We start from the raw sequence: 19,467 nt of genomic DNA on the forward strand, positions 1-19,467 counted from the left end.
TTCAAATGCTACTTCCTCTCTCTTGAGTACTATTTTCCACCTAAATTTTAATCATACTCTAGGCCTGTGAGACACAGCTGGAACAACGGCTCCCTCAGCCAGGTACCCTCTCAGATGTGCTAATCAGAACACTGGGTTATTCTCTACAGCACCTGCTATACAGGCTTGTTGCTCACCTACTGACCTCCACTACATCACCATGACCCCTAGCAAGCAGAAGCCACATCTTATTATGTGATTATTCCCATTATCTTACACAAAATATACGTCAAAAAGCTGACCAACATTTGTTTAAAGAGTCAACGAATTAGGGAGGAAATGAATAGTTTCTCACAGATAATATACAATAAAAGTAGTATTAGACACTACGATATTAACACAAAAAGTCATCTCACAGGCCAGGTGTGGTGGCTCACACCTGTAATCCTAGCACTTTGGGAGACAGAGGCAGGCTGATCACCTGAGGTCAGGGGTTCGGGACCAGCCTGGCCAATATGGCGAAACCCCATATCTACTAAAAATACAAAAATTAGCAAAATTAGTTGAGCATGGTGGTGCATGCCTGTAATCCCAGCTACTCAGGAGGCTGAGGCAGGAGAATCACTTGAACCCAGGAGGTGGAGGTTGCAGTGAGCTGAGATCGCACCACTGCCCTCCAGCCTGGTGAACAGAGTGAGACTGTCTCAAAAAAAAAAGAAAAAAAAAAGTCATTTCACAAATTCTAAGGAATGATAAAATAAGAAGATATCGTTTCATGTCAAATAAAATGCTAAAGAACCTATATGCAGACAGACACTAAGTTGATCCCTGTCTATTTGTCTTCTAGCAGCTTGATTTGTAAGTTTGCCCACGTTTTAGAATTTATTTACTTAATTATTTGTGTGTTTATTTTTTAGAGAGGGGTTCTTGCTATGTTGCCCAAGCTGGAGTGCAGTGGCTATTCACAGGTGTCATCACAGATCATTTCAGCTTTGAACTCCTGGCCTTAGTGATTCTCCCACCTTAGCTTCCCTAGTAGCTGTGACTACCGCTTGTTGGAATTTAAATAGACAAAGCATAAATGGGATGTTTGGCATCTAACTCACCACAGGCTCTCAATTAACGTTGCATCATAGAGTTTGCTCAGTAAGCTTACCAGCTCCTTCACAGAAACCCAAAGGGAAGACCCACAGGATACAAGTGACCTCTTACATGAATGTACCCTCGAGATTCCAAGATGGGTGCCATGCGTGCTGAATAAGTTCTCTCTGTTTATTGGTGGGAGCACTTGATTTCTACTTTGTTATAAGTTTATGTACTAAAAGATGTTTCCTATTGGCCCCAGCTTTAGGTAAATATTATTCCTCCGGAGAATGTTTTACCGTCTTAGACATCCACAAAAAAATTCCAGCTGCTCTCCCCACTCACCAAGGACTGGTCCTGAGAGTAGGCACGTCAGGAAGAATGCTGGTGGTCATGGAATGACTCTAACAGTACTGTGTCCCACTCTCTTGCTGCCTCTGTCCCACTCTCTTGCTGCCTCTGTTTCAATGTTGGTTCAGTGTAGCTGGCCTGAGAAAGCCTCATTTTCATACTGATGGCCTTTACCAACTCTCTTTAGTATCTCTTTATGTTTTTGGAGGGAGATGTTTTTTCTTGTTGATTTTTGCTTTTTGTAGTTTCATTGAGCAGAAGAATTCTGGGACAGAGCAGTTGCACTACAGTGAAAATGAATCACTTGAATTAGTTGTGGAGCAGCTAGGTTGAGCAAGGTGTGGTTTAAGCCAAAATGTGTTAGATATTTACTAGCTCCGCTAACCAGCGGTATGATTCTGGGAAATAGGTATTGTTTCCTGAAAATAGAAAAATTCCAGTTTTCCAGGTGAGAAATTGAATAACAGGGTAAGAACTTTGCCCAAAGCCACATTGATAATAATGAACAAATGGATGTTGAATTCAAGTGTTTGTGACATCAGACTATGTATTACTTTTAACAACTTAATTTTCTTAGGCTAGATGTTCTTATCTACAAAATGAGAAAAATATTGCCCCTGATGGTTTTATTATGACAATAAGAGGTAACATATATAAAGAACTGTACACACAATAGGTCCACAAAAATGATAATATTCTATTATTTTATTTATTATTATTATGCATTCATGAAGATATTTGACTCATTCTAATTCTCTTCATAAAGCCAGCATTTATTTTTTCGCCAATTTTTTAAAATTGCAGTAAAGTACACATAACAATATGTACCATCTTTGCACATTTTTTTTGTATATAGTTCAGTGGTTTCTTAAATTTTCTTTTAATCCCTTCTAGCAGGAAGTCAAGTTCAGTGATATTAAGTACACTTACATTGTTGTGCAACCATTACCACCGTCCATCTTCAGAACTCTTTGCATCTTCCCAAATTGCTTGGAAAGATGGAATTGAACCTCGGTACTCATCAAATAGTGACTCTTCATTTTCTTTTTGTTACCACCCCCTGCACCTCCCGCCATCCCTGGCAACCATCATTCTGCTTTCTGTCTCTATGACGTTGACTATTCTAAATACTTCATAGAAGTAAAGCCTGTATTTCTTAAATAAGAGCTTAACACACAACGAAGGGTCCTGGGAGAGAGGGACAAGATGTCACAGTCTCCAAACCAAAGTGTCAGGGAAGTAAGAGCTGCCATGTCTTCCCTTTCACAGAGAGCATTCTTGTGCACTTTCAGCTGATGGCATTTCTCCTCCACGCAGGTGAAAGATGTGCTCTAAGACAGGTTTGAATTCTCTAAGGCCCTTTCCAACAGTTAGAGTGCTTCAGAGGACATGGCTGAACTGGATTTACCTTTTCTACCAGTCAGTGCTGTCATTAGGGCTCCTGTTTCCTCCCCATGGAAGGATTTCACATTCATGGACTTGGCTCTCAGCAACCCCTGTGTGTTGGTGTCAGACTGAGCTCAGCCATTGTTCTCATGCATTCAAAATGCTTTTCAGCCTGGCCTCTGGCTCAGAGGAGCAGGCGCTGTGAGATTATTTACCTGATAAGAGTTAGGCCAGGAAAAGTTTCTTTTTGAACCACCATGAAAATTAAAATAAATGCATATCGACTTTGCAGTGGGCTGAATGTTTGCATTCCCCACAAAATTCATACACTGAAAATCCAACCTGTAAAGTGAGCGTATTAGACAGTGAGGCCTTCTGAGTGTGGAGCCTTCATGAATGGGATTAGTGCTCTTGTAAAATAGACTCAACAGAGCTCCCTCTTCCACGTTCTACCACATAAGGATGCAAGAGCAGACGGCCTGAACTTGCTGGCACCCTGATCTTGAACTTCCAGACTCCAGAAATGTAAGCAATAAATTTCTCTTGTTTATAAACCACCCAGTTAATGGTATTTTGTTATAGCAGTTTGAATGGGCTAAGACATCCTTTACAAATGAGTATTTTTAAATAACTTTAGTTTTTTTTCCCCACATACTGTATGTCTGCTTGGACTAAAAGACATCTTTTTCTCCTCCTTTAATTCATTGGCCTACACCAAATGCAGGGATGAAAAAGAGACCACAGATTAACATAGTCCTTCATGAACTTCCCATTTTACTCTGATTCTGCTATGCGACTAGAATCAAGCTCATGATGAAAGAAGGGAGAGAAGCTAACATTTTTTTCTGAGGACAGGAATATTGTTTAAACACCTTTTGACAACCTAAAAACACTCATATATGTACCACAGACTATCCTAAGCCCTTTACAAAATTAAACTAATGGTATCCCTATAACAGCCTTATGAGGAAGATGCTGTTATTCCTATGTGGTACTATGCCCAGGTTGATGATAAGGCCACTAAGGAATATGATTGTATTAGTTTTCTATTGCTGTGTAACAAATTACCACAAATTTAATGGCTTAAAACAAAACAAAAAAATACAATAACGTCTTTTGGGTGACGAGGAATTGAAACTCGGATATGAGATGAGAAGGCACTTATCCACTTACTATCCTTCAGCTACCAATTAAAAGAGTTAACATTTTGCCTGAGCATGGTGGCTCACACCTGTAATCCTAGCATTTTGGGAGGTCTACATGGGTGGATCACTTGAGGTCAGGAGTTCGAGACCTGCCTGACCAATATAGTGAAACCCTGTCTCCACTAAAAATACAAAAACTAACTGGGTGTGGTGATTCGCTTCTCTACCTCTGGAGGCTATTCGGGAGGCTGAGGCAGGAGAATTTCTTGAACACGGGAGGTAGAGGTTGCAGTGAGATGAGATCACGCCACTGCACTCCAGCCTGGGGGACAGAGTGAGAGTCTGTCTCAAAAAAAAAAAAAACAAAAAAGAAAAAGCAAAAACATTTTAAGTCATGACTCTGTCCAAAAACTTGTAAGGCCAATTTCTTTGCTATCACCAATTATCACAACATTTCTTTTAAGATAATTGATTCATTTCATTATTTAGATTCACAACCTTTCTTTCAAGGGAGACATCTCAAAGGCTCTTGGCATATGATTTATTAAAGGTCACAGACCTAATTTATGGCAGAGCCAGAATTAGACTTATTTCTAGCCCGATTTGCTTACAAATCACGATTGACCCCCTCATGCTGAACTAAGCATGATTGCCTTTTCTATGTCTCACTTTATTTGATTCTGTGTGATATGTGTGTTTATTTCCTATAGATTAGAATATGATAAAAAAATTAAGCAGTGACACACAGCATTGCAGAGAGCCCCTGACCATGTAATCTGCTCTGTGGTTGGTGTGTGTACATGAGCTCATTCAATCCTCAGGATCTGTGAAGTTGTTTTGGTTTGGTTTTATTTTGTTTCCCAATTTTTATCTGCAAAATATAAGGGTTACATTGGTTAATTTATTTCAAGTCACAAAATTAGGGAAAGGGGTTTTACGTTATTTGAGCCCCAGTCTTCCAGGCTCTGATGTTCACGTGTCTCTACTGCTCACAGGCCCTGAGCCTTGTTCCACGCCTCCCCGGCGCTTCACCAACTTTTCATCTGACTCTGATCATATTTTCTCCCAACTTCTTCATTACATGGCTCTAGAAAGGGTCATCAGTGCCTTAATCTTGCTAGGCCTGTGGCTTTTATTTATTCTCACCTGCCTTAGTTTCTCAGTAGCATCTAATAACTCTCTGCTTCCTCCTAATGAAGCACTTTGTAGTCAGTGCTCCAACTGACTCACCTGGTTTTCCTCATTCTTCAGTGAACACTTACAGGTTCCCTTGTGTAGCTTATCCTTCTAGAACATCCATTGTTTCTAGATCTATGTCCTAGTTATACTCCTGCCCTAGATGATGCCAACACACACATGCAACAGCCAACCTGTGTGCATGTGTGTGTATGCACACATGGCCGTGTGTGTGGATATACCTATTCATACGTAGACATATACACATCTCTCAAGTGTCTGCGAACCAGACCTCACTACTGAACTGCAGACATGTACCCAGCCACTGACCTTCCATCCATACTTGCTGCCTAGTTAAACCTCAAACTTAACAAAATCCCAAATTAAACTTGTCTACCCTTCTCATTTTACAGCCACCATTTTCCAAAACAAAATAAAACAAAAACTCTGCCCCAATATACTCAGGTGCATAAGCCCCAAATCCAAGCTTTCTTGATTGTTTTCTCCCCCACACACTCTCTTTCTGATCCACCATCCCTGTTGTTTCTGTCCAGACCCAGCTACTGCTAGAATCTTTGCTACTACAGTGCTAGTCTAAGCCAGCACCACCCTCCCTCAGGCTTTTGAAATGGCCACTAAGTGTTCTCTCCACCTCCTCTCCTATCTTGCTATCATCCCTTCTCCAAGGGACCATAAACCAAGTTAGGTTTTTCTTAAGGGTAAATCTGGTAGTGTCTCTCTTCTGTTTAAATTACTGTCAGTTTTACATTTCTGTGTGTGTGTGCTGACTACCTCATACATAGAAGGCTTAATAAACACCACATGAAGTGGGTTCTGTTTCACAGCAGTCTTTGTTTAGTCTCAAATACATAGGGTTAAGGTCCTTTGTAAGAAAAAGATGTAGGGCAGGAGGCAGAAGAAATACGGTTCCTGTGAGTGGGCACTGATGAGGGTGGAGGAGAGTCTGAAGTTTCACATGGGTAGCTGAAACCAGGGTGGCTCCAGAACACTGAAGCTGACATTGACTGAATTAATGAGCTTGCTCTTGTATACATTTGAGCCAGGTGTGTTGCCCAGGATAACTCAGCTCAGTGATGAGTGAGCCCAGGACAGCACTTTAAGCCATGCTGAAATCAATAAACCCAGCCAGTGGGAGTTTTGAGTTTCTCCAGCAACCCCACAGGTCATGTTGTCTGCGAGTTAATGGTCTAAGGAATGAGAATGGGAGCTAAGGGATTAATTGCTTGACTCTTCATTAACTCAAGAAAACACAGCAAGGCACATTTGTCTTCCACACAAAATCATACAAAATGTTCTCTTTATTAAATATACATTATTTACAGTTCGTCTTTCTTCTGTACAACAATAACCATAGAAAACAAAGAAATCTAAGGCTAACTTTTATTTTTTCCCCATACAGTATATTAAGACATGTTACATGGTCTACAAAACTGACTTGGAGTGAGGCAACACCACTTGGGATTTTGTTTTAGGAACAAAAATCAGAAGATAAAAAGGAAAAGGTAGACTCCAGCATTTCCACAAAAAGATGACCTGTTTTGTGCTTTTACCATAATAAAGAGTCTGACATATGTGTATTTTTGCGGGGAGGGTATTCTGCAATTTATTATTTATTGAAATACCCTCCCCACTCTTTCTCATTCCCTGAAAAGGAGGGCCTGAACATGCCATAGGAAGACTTACTTCCCATCTGAAACAGACACTGTAATGCTCTATCTTAGGAATCAGCAAACCATAACCTATGAACTAAATTAGTTTTTGTAAATAAAGTTATATTGGAACATGGCCATGGGTATTCATTTATACATGGCTGCCTTTCTGCCCTAGGCTAGTGACTAAGGAAAATGTTAGTCCAAGGCAACACAGGATATCAGGAGGCCTATCAACTGCCAGATTCAGAAAGAGAAAATTCTTGGTCTTCGTCCTCACTAAATGCAGTCTCTTTGTCAATATAACTATGCTGCTTTAAGCAAAGTTTGGTGTTTTTCACAACAGTATTTAAGGCAGGACAAGGTTACACAGGTTGATACTGCCTTTCAAAGAGAATAGACTAGGTGAATATTTCATGTAAAACGTTTGGGATAGAGGCTGACTCTAACGGGAAAGTATGCCCAGGCTGACGCCCATTAATATTTTCCCTTCAAGTTTTCTTGAAAGAGAAAGCCTTTCAAAGAGTCTGTAGGGGAATGCATTATTCCTGTTGCATATCCAGCACTTTGTTCACGTTCTCTGAAGATATTTCTGGCATCTGAAGCATGTAAGACTATGACACTCATTAAAATAAGACCAGGCGTTAATCACTAACACAATTATCTTCACCTTTGGTCTTGGCTTGGGACTAATCTCCTAATTTTGTCGTATTTTAGAAAGGATTTCCTCATGTCAACTGGAAGGACTGAGAAAAAATAGTGTTCCCAGAGGGTGTTAGATGGTAGGTCCCTGGCGGTACTCGTTGTCATGGCTGGGACACTACACTCCTTCTTACAGTTATGGTATGCTTATTCATGTCAGGATGAATGGAAGGAAAAGAAAGACACTGGATGGATTCCAGAATCTGAGGACTTCCACTCACAGGGGCTCTGATTGATAATAGACCTAGGGCAGTTTTCTGACAGTTTCATTTCCTGAAAGTTGTATCTGGGTGCTTAACCTGGGCAGGTTAGGTAATTATAATAATAGTTCTAAAGCACTCTGAGAAAATACTGAAAAACAATTTAAAAATTGAAAAAAAAGGATCTGACTGAAGAAGTGTTGGAAGGTAAAAAAATATCATGCAAACGTGAATAAAGAATTATTCATGCAAAGCCCATGATATTGCCTCTTTCCCTAATGAGTAAGACAATGATCCAAATGCACTAAAGAGACTCCTGAGTGAGGGGCCACGAAAGCGGAAAGGCTGCCACCACTGATTCATGGTGGAAGCAATGGCCTTCCTCACCTCAGACGGCCACCAATTACTGCCACCGGCCCCTCTTCCACCTCGTCAAGTTCGCAGCAGGTGTGGTTGAAACCAAAACAAACTTTTGCATTAACCTCTGTTCATGTCTGCTCAGCCAATTTGTAGACTATAAACATTACATAAGACAGACATCTAGCTTACAAAGTACAATATTTCACTAGAAAATGTGCTTTTCTGTTCTTCCTCAGAGTACCTTAGTGCGAAAGAAGACAAAATAATCACTCAAAAATAGCAAACCAGTTAATTATTAAAACCTTATATGAAGGATTCAAATAATTGTCAACATAAAAGAGGAATGCTTCTCTCCCTACCAAACAGATATGTATGTAGAATGTTCAAGAGAAAAGTTGAATAACAGCCCTATTTGTACAAAGTGTGCACGTGTGCGTGTGTGTGTGTGTTGCACTTTTTCCCCTTTAGGTGGTTCAAATTTGGAATTTGTGAAGGCAGAGCTGAGAATTAGAGACAATAAAAATCTGCAGAGTAGATGGTTCCACAAACAAGACTATGAAAGAGGGGATAAAAGAAGAGGTCAAGAAAGACTCAAGAACAGTATATAGAAATAATTTAATTACAGTATGTGTATTTTAAAGAAAACATGTTCAAACTGCATGAGAGACACAAAATAGCACTCAGTTATCCTCCTAGACTTCTGAAAGTTTTGAGTTTGCCTGCATCTTCTTCCATTAATCACCTTTGCCATCTTCAGAAACAATGAAGTCTGTTTATTTATTTAGTCGATACATGACCTGTAGGATAATTGAGGACTAAGTATGTCCAAGCCTTTTCATTAAGGAAGAATGAGTGGCAGAACCATACAGGTATCCCAAAGGCCTTTTGGTAGGCTGCTGCTGCAATGAGGTTTTGATGGATAGTAGCTATGGGGAAGCTTAAAGGAAGATAGGGCAGTTGGTGAACAATCTGTCAAGACCTTTCCTTTCCTAAGAAAAAATTAAACAGGTCTGATCCTCATCTCCCTGGATATCTTGGACTGGATAAGTTGGCTGTGCTTGCACCCTCCCAGTGCAACTCTTCTAACTCAATTAACTTCCTGCACAGAGGGAGCAAGTAGGACCTTCAAGACAGGAAATATTCACTCAGGCTCAGAGGTGAGACCTCACATAAATGGACAACATTTTTTAGTCAATTACTGATGAAAGCGTAGACTTCAGTTAGGTTCAGAAATTTTATGTAGAGTCAAAATGGCTCATCAGGACTAAGGAGGGTTTTAGGAAGAGCTGGACTACAACCAAACCACCTTCAGGAATATCTGGAAGAACAACGGCATGCAATAGGTCATAAACACATGGCTGTGGAAGAACTGAGAAAAGGGAAGGAGAGGGGCCAAAGTGGACACTCTTAGGTCCAACTCATGGGAGGCAAGACTTTTGGAATCCCCCAACCTGACCCGAAACAAGAATGTAGAGAATTCAGCCTCCCCAAATGTCTGGCAGAGACAGAGACCATCTATTCTTACTGTTCCTAAAAGTCAATCCACCTCTTTCTACAGAAATCTATATGCATTGATAGATATCTACTTTGAAGAGGAGAAACAAAACAGCTTACGGAAGGTGGAAGCAGTAATTTAAAAAATAACAGATATTTCCCAGAAATTTACCTGTTTCTTTCAGTCTCTGGCAGATGTGTTACAAAAATAATTGTGCGGGAACTTGTGCTGCATTCTAGGACACTTAATGCGTGGCCCTGTTGCAACAATACATGCCTTGCCTGCTAGACTTTGAGCTCCCCAAGGACAAAAACAAGGTGTAGTTTATATATGTTCACCCAGTGCCTAGCACGGCACTCATTGGCATTCCATAAATACTTCATGAATGAAGAAAGAAAAACAATCTCTTTATTTTGTTCTATCCTGCTCTTGCTACCCGTTGGTGGAGATGGGTCTGACAAAAGGTAGAAGTCAAGTTAATACCATCTCTGTTATTACTAAGGACAGGAAAAAAGTTGTTTTAAAATATCAGCCCTAGGATCCTTAAAATCTTCTGCATACAGCAGAGGGTAAAAAGAAGAGGCAAAGCTAGTCATAAAAATATGTCTATAGAATTGACAAATGTCTATTTCTCCAGACAAATTTTCATAAAGATGGCAATTGAGGCTATACATGCAATAAATGATGCAGTAGGATAAATATATTTTAGAGTAAGCAAATATACTGTTGCTTACATAAATAGATTTGTTTGGTGGAAGAAAATGTCAATGAAACAGCCCCATTAAAATGTGAGATTTCACAAGTACTTTTGGCTTTACTGTAAAGTGATCCATATTCCATAAGATCTTTTTGTAAACAGCAGTTATTGAAGGCTGAGGGTTCAAGTGGAAGAGATCATGGTGACCCAGCTGGTCAGAGCATGTAGCTGGGAAACCTGAATGTGGTAGGAAAAAGAAAAAAAAAAAAAGTGGTTAAAGAGAGATTAAGATGCTTTCAAACTCTCCTTCGAGATGATATTGCAGAAGGACTGAAACACTCACACAATTGAACAATTACATAAAACTATATAGATCTTGGTACCACTGAGGAAAGACAGTCAGAGTCAGCACGATTTCTAACTGTAAATTACATTCTACTTTGGAGGGTACGGCTCACTTGCATTTCATACATATCTAGTGAAAGTTAGTGTTCTCTGGGGTTACGAAATAATTCAACCCTGTAAAAATAATTATGCTTTAGCCCTGAGACTACTTATAGGAGTGGCGTGCAGATGGCACTGTCCTGGCATCTACATTTAGGTCTGTGGTATGTACTGTGCATGGAGTCTACATATGTGAGGAAGATGCCAGTTGATTTTGTAGTGCCATTGTGGTCAGGATAGAGCTTCACAGATTCTTCATCCTACAGGACAATCTACAAGCATATATACTTAGATGAGAAAATCAAATACTCTGAGTTAGCCTTTGCTAGTCTCCGTTTCTTCTATTAGCACTGTGTCAGCAAAATATAGTCCTCACTGTTCGAAGATTGAATAATGAAGAGTTCCAGCTTTATTACTCATACCTTCCTTTGCCTTTCTATTTCATTATTGGAGCTGCTTCGGGCTAAACCCACTACACTTCATGGTGACTTTTATTTCAGGGGACAAAGGAATATATAGCCAAGCAAAAGGCTGATTTATATAGCCTTTTTATGGAAATAGAAAATTCAAAAGTGAAAATTGAAGAAAGGGAGGAAAGGGCAGGGGAAAACAGTGTTTAAAGATCCTTCATCTTACTAAAGAATCATTCATCTTGTTAAAACTAAAAGGAGAGAAATTGTATCATGGTTAAAATCACTTTAAAATAAACGTACTAGCCAAAAGATATGTAGATGATAAAGCGATTAAGCTCAAATCCACAGAAAATTTCAAGGAGGGAATATGCATTTAAAACAACATCTTAAAACAGAGAAATATGATTGCAAACTAAATCCTTAACTCATAAGCTCTGAAACTGAAAGAAAAGCTGTGTTTGAAATGGAATGAAGCAACTAAGTTCCTCATTGTGAGAGGCGAGAGACAGTGTACCCTAAGCACAAGTTGGAATGTCTGCTAAATGTCAAGGATGGCAAATAGAGCTGTGGTCATTGTTTTCCAAATTGAATCTGCCTCATAAAGAGAATCAGCAAGTATTTTCCACACCTAAGATTCATTACATGAGCATTTCCAGCATCTTGGAGCATTTACATTGTTTTCTCCTTACCTTTTTCTCCAAGATGGCCCAGGACAAAGAATGATGCATATTGCCACCGAAAAATCATTAAGATCTTTACCGCCACCCCATGGATGAGCTCAAGGTGCCTTCTTGAAGGAGTGACCTTCAAGAGTGTTTTCAATGCTTTGTTACCAAAAGGGGCAAAGACCCTGAAATTTGTCACCACCTCTTTTGGGAGTTTAAGCTTATAAAAAGATGTTTGGAAGGGTCTTTATGTATACAGGGTATAGCAGATTTGAAAATGTGATACGCTACACAACCTAAGGGCTCCTCTGAAATCAGGAAATGCTGGTTAGCCAGAGGTGACCATGTCACTTATGTTAATGCATCCTAAACCTCTTGGAGAATAGCTTGATGTTAAAAAATGTGAAACTTGCAAATTTGAATTAACTGTCTTCACCAGGTCTTTAGTGAGTGAATGGAAGGGAAGAATTCTGTTTGGTATTTTTCTTCTTTCATGCAGTTTTTTTTTTCATTTTTTCCTGATTTAATTTTTGTTTTAAAGCTGAGTTAAGATGGTTTAGGCGCTTTCATTGAACCAGGTACTATTTTAAACTTTTATTTCAATTTCTTTATGCCGTAGCAACATATATGTGTGCGTGCGTGTGTGTGTGTATATATATGTATATACACGTGTGTGTGTATATATATGTATATACACGTGTGTGTATATATATACTCACATATATATATACACAAATATACACATATGTGTGTGTGTGTGCATATATATATATCTCAGTATGATAATCAGGAATGCCTAGCTGGCATTCTTACAAAATTGGAGGAGGCATTTTGAAGATATGGAACATCTACTTCCTGGAAGCTTTCTTGTTACCTCCTAATTTCAAGCTGCTATTTCCATGCATCGCCTAGCTTTATGCTATCGTGTGCTGTCCCAATGTGTTGGCCCCAGGAGAGAGTGGTAAGAAAGGAACAAAGTAGTTTTGCTCACTACTATCAGCAATCATATATTTGAAAATACTCAGGGTCTAAGGGTCATAGTGAAAAAGGGTGATGAGTTAAGGCAAGGGATTGCTTATGGTAAAGAAAGTAAACCACCACAAACCAAATCTCTCTTACTGCATTTACAATGCCACCAAAGCAAACTAGGCCTCTAGGTTCTTCTCTCCCTGCCCTGGGTTCCCTGGTAAGAATAGACTTGAGATGGGGAGGATGTCAGGAATGACTATCATGTGCCTAAGAGCTCAGGTTCAAAGCAAGCCTGAACTGCCAAGTGGTTGCAAAACTGAACAATGCGTTTTAGAAACTGGAAGTACAGAACTGAACATGCAGGAGTGCACACATGTGTCTCTTCCTTGTCTTGAATGGTGAAATCAGTCTCTTGAGTGGTCATTTTCACCCGATAGGTTCATCAGAGAGGAAGGCAGTGGCCATGGCTGCCTGGTCTCTTGGGCTGGATCAAGGGAATTGATGCTATGGTGGATGCAAGTATGTTCCAGAAAAGACATGGCAAGCAGAAAATAAAGAGAATGACCAAATCAAAAGACAGGAGAGAAAAGGGGGAGGAGATAATTGAACAGCAAGAAAAAAGAGTAGTAGGAACCCTGCAGTTTCTCAGATGAAATATTCCCGTTTGCACTCGCTCACTGTGTTTTGCAAGTCAATATCATTTCTGAAGGAATTGTCCAAATTTTCTGGATATTCCTTCTCCTTCATCTGGCTTGTACGATGTGACTGCTTGTGCTGGTAGAGGAACCGGATCATGATGCCGATGATACAGAAGATGATGAATATCACCACTGCTATCACCCCTGGAGAGAAAGGGGAAGGAAAGAGAGAAGGAAATCATCATGAGTCATCTGCTCAGGAGAGTGGATTCCCGCCAGATGAGGAGAATGCTTAGGAGAGAAAGCAAAACAAAACAAATCACACAAACACAACTCTGCCACCTGCCCAGAAACAAAGACCTGCTGAAAGGCCCTGTCTTCAATTACTATAAAACCTCCTTCTTTCAGACTAACTGGGGGAGAGAGACAGTTTCAATCATAGAAGGTTTTTGTTTAAAGAACTGAGAATACCATCTTATACATATGGAATTGGACTAGCAAGGGGTTTCTTTGTAAATTTTTCAAGTCTGCTATAAATAATGTGTCAGAATAATTTGTAATTATCCCATTTTTTGTCACCTCACAACTAAGTATTTCAGAGTTACTTTAGCATCCTAGAAAATGGTACTTAAATATCTCACATCTTAACACATGCTCTCCTGATGTAAATTTGTTTTATGTTATATGTTTGTTTTGCTAAAACATTTTCATTAATAATGAAATGATCACTATAAATTTAGAAGATTTTTACACTACTCTGAACTCTGTTAAACTAAGGCTCATTCAGTGACAAGACGCCTCTGTTCTTGAGAAACTCAGAGTCAACTGAGATGGCAAACTTCTGCCCAGGCCCATCAGATTCCCCCTTACTCTGGCTGTGTGTGATTTAACTGGATTATGTTGCAAGCGATTCTTGCTTACCCTAAGATCTCACCCCTACCTTTGCCAGGAAGGCTCTTAGAACATGAAAGGCAATATCAGCAAAGGAATAGTGAAAATGTGGAAGTGGCAGATGTGTCTCTGCATGAATGTAGTATTTCAGCATGAAAATATTTAAAAATATGTAATATAAGCAAAGAATTTACTTGTAATAAGTTCTATATTTTGCTGTTTCATTTTTCTAAGGAGAGGAGATATTGAGGAAAAGCGTCTATTTTAGAAAGCTATTTTTGGACACAATGCATTATGATTTACAGAAGCATGGACATTTGTAAGTTTCATACACGGATTGCATGTCTTCCACCAATTATTTGTAGAACTGGGGCCATGATTAAGATTTATTTTTATAAATATATATTCCCAAGTCATTTTGTTGCATTTTCTACAACTGTGTTAGAACAAATAAGGGTAAAATCACCTAAGTTAGCAAGTCTATGAATAAACTGGGTGGTAGTGAGTGACTCCCATGAGTGGGTTGCAGCATTAAGAGATGAAATAGGAAACTAGTTCCTACTCCTTCAATGCATGGGATAGTCAGAGTCGGCAGCTGTGCAAGCCTCCAGGAATTTTCCTAGGGGGTCAGATGACTTTCCTGTCTTTAAAGAGACTCACAGAGCATGTAAATAGCTGGAGAGGAGTCAGCAGTCACAGAGGTCTTTTTTTTTCCCTCTTGTCAAATGGGAAATTATTGAAAGAGAAATAGGCACAAAATTCTTTCCCACATTTCTCGATGCCAAACAAAAATTAGGGTGGACCAGCTTCTCTGAAGCAGTAATTCAGGTCAGAGGTTTTAAGAACTTCCTTAAGGAAAGGCGTGGTTTTCCTTTCTTCATGTTATCAGGAGTGCCCCTCTGTGCTCCCATAGCCATTTTTACCTCCTCCCTCAGAACAGCCTTCACTGGTTTTCTTGTTGTCTGTTTACCCATCTCCTCGCTGGCTCATTCATCCCCATATTCCTCTACTTAGCACAGAGCCTGACCCATAGCAAGGCTCATTAAATATAAGCTAAATGGAAAGATACTGCAGGTTTTTAAAAGGGAAACTCCATCTGCCAAGGATCAGTTCATCTAGGCTTCCAGAAGGCAGGGATAGTGGCACCTGCTAAGGTTATGTTTCTCAGATAGAAATGAGTTTGGTCTTTCACAGGCATCTCACATGAAGCAAAGCTTGGGAATCATTCTGTGTTGGTAGACCCAGATGGAAAAATCAAGCCACAGCAGGAGGAAGCCAAGCTGAAGCAGAATAAAAAAGTGGGGAGGCCAACAGGCAATGAGAAAATGGAAAAGCAGGAGAGCTGAGCTCACAGCAGAGCAGACAAGGTCTGCATCTGTAACCATATGTGCAGTGAGATTTGCAACTACAGTTCTGTGGGCTTCACCCTGCTCATTAGACCTAACCCAAATCACTTGGTGGGGAATACGCAACAGGACTGCAGCTTCACCCATTGTCTGCCCCAGCATGGCTTCTTCCCCCTATTTAGTTTTATTGGTTTGCTTTGTTTGCATTTTAGAAACAGTGAAAACTGTATGAAATGAGCAGAATGTGAGCTGCTGTCTGTAAGTAAATGCTCCAGCTGTTGACTCAGTGCTCAGCTGCCTCATGAATCAGTGGCAAGATGAATCCGCAGAGCTGCTGGTGTCGGTAGAGGGTGCCTTTGATCATTCAGCACACATGACTACTCATGAAAAGCTCACAGTCTTGCAGATAATGTAGGGGGCTCTGAGTGCCATAATTAAGGATGGCTATAATTAAGGAAGACTTCAGATAACTTTCTCCAAAATACAGGATCGTTTATGTTTTTTTGCATTCAACAACAATGAATTGTTTACCGCCGATGACTGCCGAATCACTTCGAACAGCATTTGTGAGTGGTTCCCGCTCATCTGTCTTCCCAAAAGGATCTGAAAGGAGTAAAAGACATGGGACTTTACTTCTTACTCAAAGCACTGACAAGAAGCCTACAGTGTGGCCCACCTGGAATGAAACACCTGTGCATTACATCAGGTGCCCTCAAATAGTTGTGAGTTGACATGTTGCAAGGAACTCAAAAAACATGCACAAGCAAAAAGCATTTGAAGTGCACTGCTCACACCCCATAGTTCAATGGCCCTGTTTGTTTATATGCAAGTTGTAAGATAAGGGGCTGAAACAGAGGATGGTGGTATCCTGCCCACATGCCCTCACCCTGCTCCTAATGTCCCTGTTGCCTCACTGGACAGTTCCTATTCCTGTGCATGACGCCCTGCTCTGCTTGAGAGTTTTCTTCAGATGCAAGAGGATCCTGAGTTTATGGACAGTAAAGAACAAAAGTGCTGGAGAATTAACACCTTCAGGAGCAGGCCTCACTGATGAGAGAGGAATTGTACTGTGTATACAGTACCATATATGATATAAGAAAAAGCATCAAGTTTAAGGGTACACAGGCCTTAATCTGCATCTTTGCTCTGTTGTTTGTTGGTCTGGTGACATTGAGGAAGACCTCTTTTTAAATATAAATTTGCACATGTATTAAAGGAGAGTAGTAATACCTATATGTGTGTATATAATGCATGCTAAATTTTCAGGACCTCGAGGCTACTACACACTTATTAGTAGCCACTATTATTATTATTGTTGTATCATTTGATCATTGGAAAATGACTACAACATGAGTATTATTGTTCCCCTTTGACAACTAAGGAAACTAGATTGAAACAATCAAATAACACGTCCAAAGTCCTACAGATCATTCATGGAAGAGGCAAAATTCACACCAAAGCTATCCAACTACTGCACTCAGAGTCTTTCTATTACTCCTCTCTGCTGCTGGAAAAATACCAAGATTGGTGATGTGCAGGCAGCGACAGAACTCAAGCCCCCATGTGACATCATTAGTCCTGTCATGTGTCATTTAAACTTTCTTCTCTGTCAAATGGTAAAAATGATAGTCTTTGCCTTAAAAGGTTTTGTAAGAATTATACAAATTAATATATACGTTTTTACAACAGTGCCTGATGCAATGTAAGTGCTCACTAAATCTTGTTTCTTCTTATAATTTTGCTTACTGTTAATTACATACATCTTTACATGTGTATAAACATGCACATCCTAGTCTCACGAGTGGGACATCAAGCTTCCTAATGAAAAAACCAAGACACGCACTTCTTCATACCACAGCACTTGCCACACGGCCATGTAGAGACACACATGAAAGATGTTTGGTAAGTATGTATTGTGTCTTCAAGTGAACGGAGTGTGGCAGTTTACGCATTTGTGGTATACAGGGGTGGCCTTTTCCTAGGACTCTCGAAATTGGAGCAGAAACAAATCAACATGAGAGAGAGGCTGATGGGGTCAAATGGGAAGGATATTGTAATTAAAGAAGGTGCTGGCCATGGAGCAGGTATTCAGAACTGGTGACATTGATAAGGCGGGTCTGGTGGAAAAAACTTGGAGTTGGAAATTGATATTATTAATCATCTCTGTACACCTGGATGACCTACATACATGCATACATACATGGAGAAGAACATAGGCATATATATATATATATGTCACCAATTGATAACAATGGGGGATGATGATGATAGTGGCTGTTAGAGATGGAGAGAGAGCAGGCAGACAAAGAGAAGGTGGAAAATGAGAAATCAGAGGAGGCAATAAAAGGGGGAGAGAGAGAGGGGAAGAGGTATGGTAAAAGACAGGTAGAAGACAAGGAGGAAAGAAAGAAGAAAGAAAGGGAGGGAGGGAGACAGGAAGAGAGGAAATTCAAAATATTTAGTTATTAGATCTCCTGTATCACACTGTCCACTGTGCTTGTTATTCTTGTATATCCCTGTGCTACTCCACCTACTTAAAATGCCTCCTGCTTCTTTATAAATACAGTCATGTGTAGCTTAATGGTGAGAATATATTCTGAGAAATGTGTCGTTAGGCAATTTTGTCGTTGTGTGGAAATCATAGAGTGCACTCACACAATCCTAGGTGGTACAGCCTATGACACACCTAGGCTGTACATGTAGTATAGACTATTGCCCCCAGTCTACATGCCTGTATAGCATGTTGCTGTACTGAATACTATAAGCAACTATAACACATTTGTGAGTATATGTGTACCTAAGCATATCTAACCATAGAAAGGGCAGAGTAAAAATATGAAATTTAAATAAATGCTACACCTGCACAGGACACTTATCATGAATGGAGCCTGCAGGACTGGAAGTTGCTCTGGGCAAGTCAGTGAGTAAGTGGTGAATGTCCAGGACATTACTCTACACTACTACAGGCTTTATAAACACTTTACTCTTAGGCTACACTACATTTATTGACTTTTTTTTCTTTCTTTAATAATAAATTTGCCTTAGCTTACTATAACTTTTTTACTTTGTAAACTTTTTTTTAACTTTTTTACTTCTTTGTCATAACACTTAAAACACAAATATCATACAACTATACAAAAATATTTTCTTTCTTTATATCCTTTTGCTATAAGATTTTTTCTATTTTTAAATTTATTTACTATTATTTTTTACTTTTTAAACTTTTTTCCTGAAAACTAAGACACAAACATACACAGTAGATCAGGCTTACACAGATTCATGACATTAATATCACTGTCTTCCACCTCTTCATATTGTCCCACTGAAAGGTTTTCAAGGCCAACAATATGCAAGAGGTACCATATGCTACCATAACAACGCCTTCTTCTAAGTTATTTCCTGAAGAAAATGCCTGAGGCTTTTATTGAGGAGTAAGTTTATACCAGAGTCACCACAAACATGTGGATAAGGCGTTGTACTAGGACCTTATGATTGCTACAACTTCATTAGGTCACAGAAATTATTCAGCTCCATTATAGTCTTATAGGACCACTGTCTATGCAGACCATTATCTTTACATGGTACATGACTGTATTCAAATCTGAATCATCCATTATGGTTTATTAGATCATGGCCTTTTTCTGTTTTTTTTTTCTTTTCTTTTCTTTTTATTGAGACTGAGTCTCGCTTTGTCATTTAGGTTGGAGTGCAGTGGTGTGATCTCAGCTCACTGCAACCTCTGCCTCCCAGGTTCAAGCTACTCTCCTGCCTCAGCCTCCTGAGTAGCTGGGATTACAGGTGTGCACCACCATGCCCAGCTGATTTTTGTATTTTTAGTAGAGACGGGGTTTCACCAT

The 19,467-nt window shown here is 39.7% G+C and overlaps 1 protein-coding gene across 3 annotated transcripts in view; it reads right to left on the minus strand.

Annotated features, from left to right (window-relative positions):
• Positions 1 to 6,403: 6,403 nt before the first annotated feature.
• Positions 6,404 to 19,467, minus strand: part of CNTNAP5 (contactin associated protein family member 5) — a 985,650-nt gene continuing 972,586 nt past the window's right edge. For 2 of the 3 annotated variants that reach the window (XM_054549188.2, XM_054549186.2), the window contains 3 exons: positions 16,142 to 16,213; positions 13,414 to 13,577; positions 6,415 to 10,481 (listed from right to left, as the gene is read on the minus strand). In XM_054549188.2, the coding sequence (XP_054405163.2) occupies positions 10,428 to 10,481; positions 13,414 to 13,577; positions 16,142 to 16,213 (290 nt within the window). In that variant the 3' untranslated portion in view covers positions 6,415 to 10,427. Of the gene's footprint in view, positions 13,578 to 16,141; positions 16,214 to 19,467 lie in introns of all 3 variants that reach the window. The other variant, XM_054549187.2, reaches the window with a different exon arrangement.

This window comes from Pongo abelii, chromosome 11 (genome assembly GCF_028885655.2).
Source record: "Pongo abelii isolate AG06213 chromosome 11, NHGRI_mPonAbe1-v2.0_pri, whole genome shotgun sequence".
Taxonomy (NCBI): domain Eukaryota; kingdom Metazoa; phylum Chordata; class Mammalia; order Primates; family Hominidae; genus Pongo; species Pongo abelii.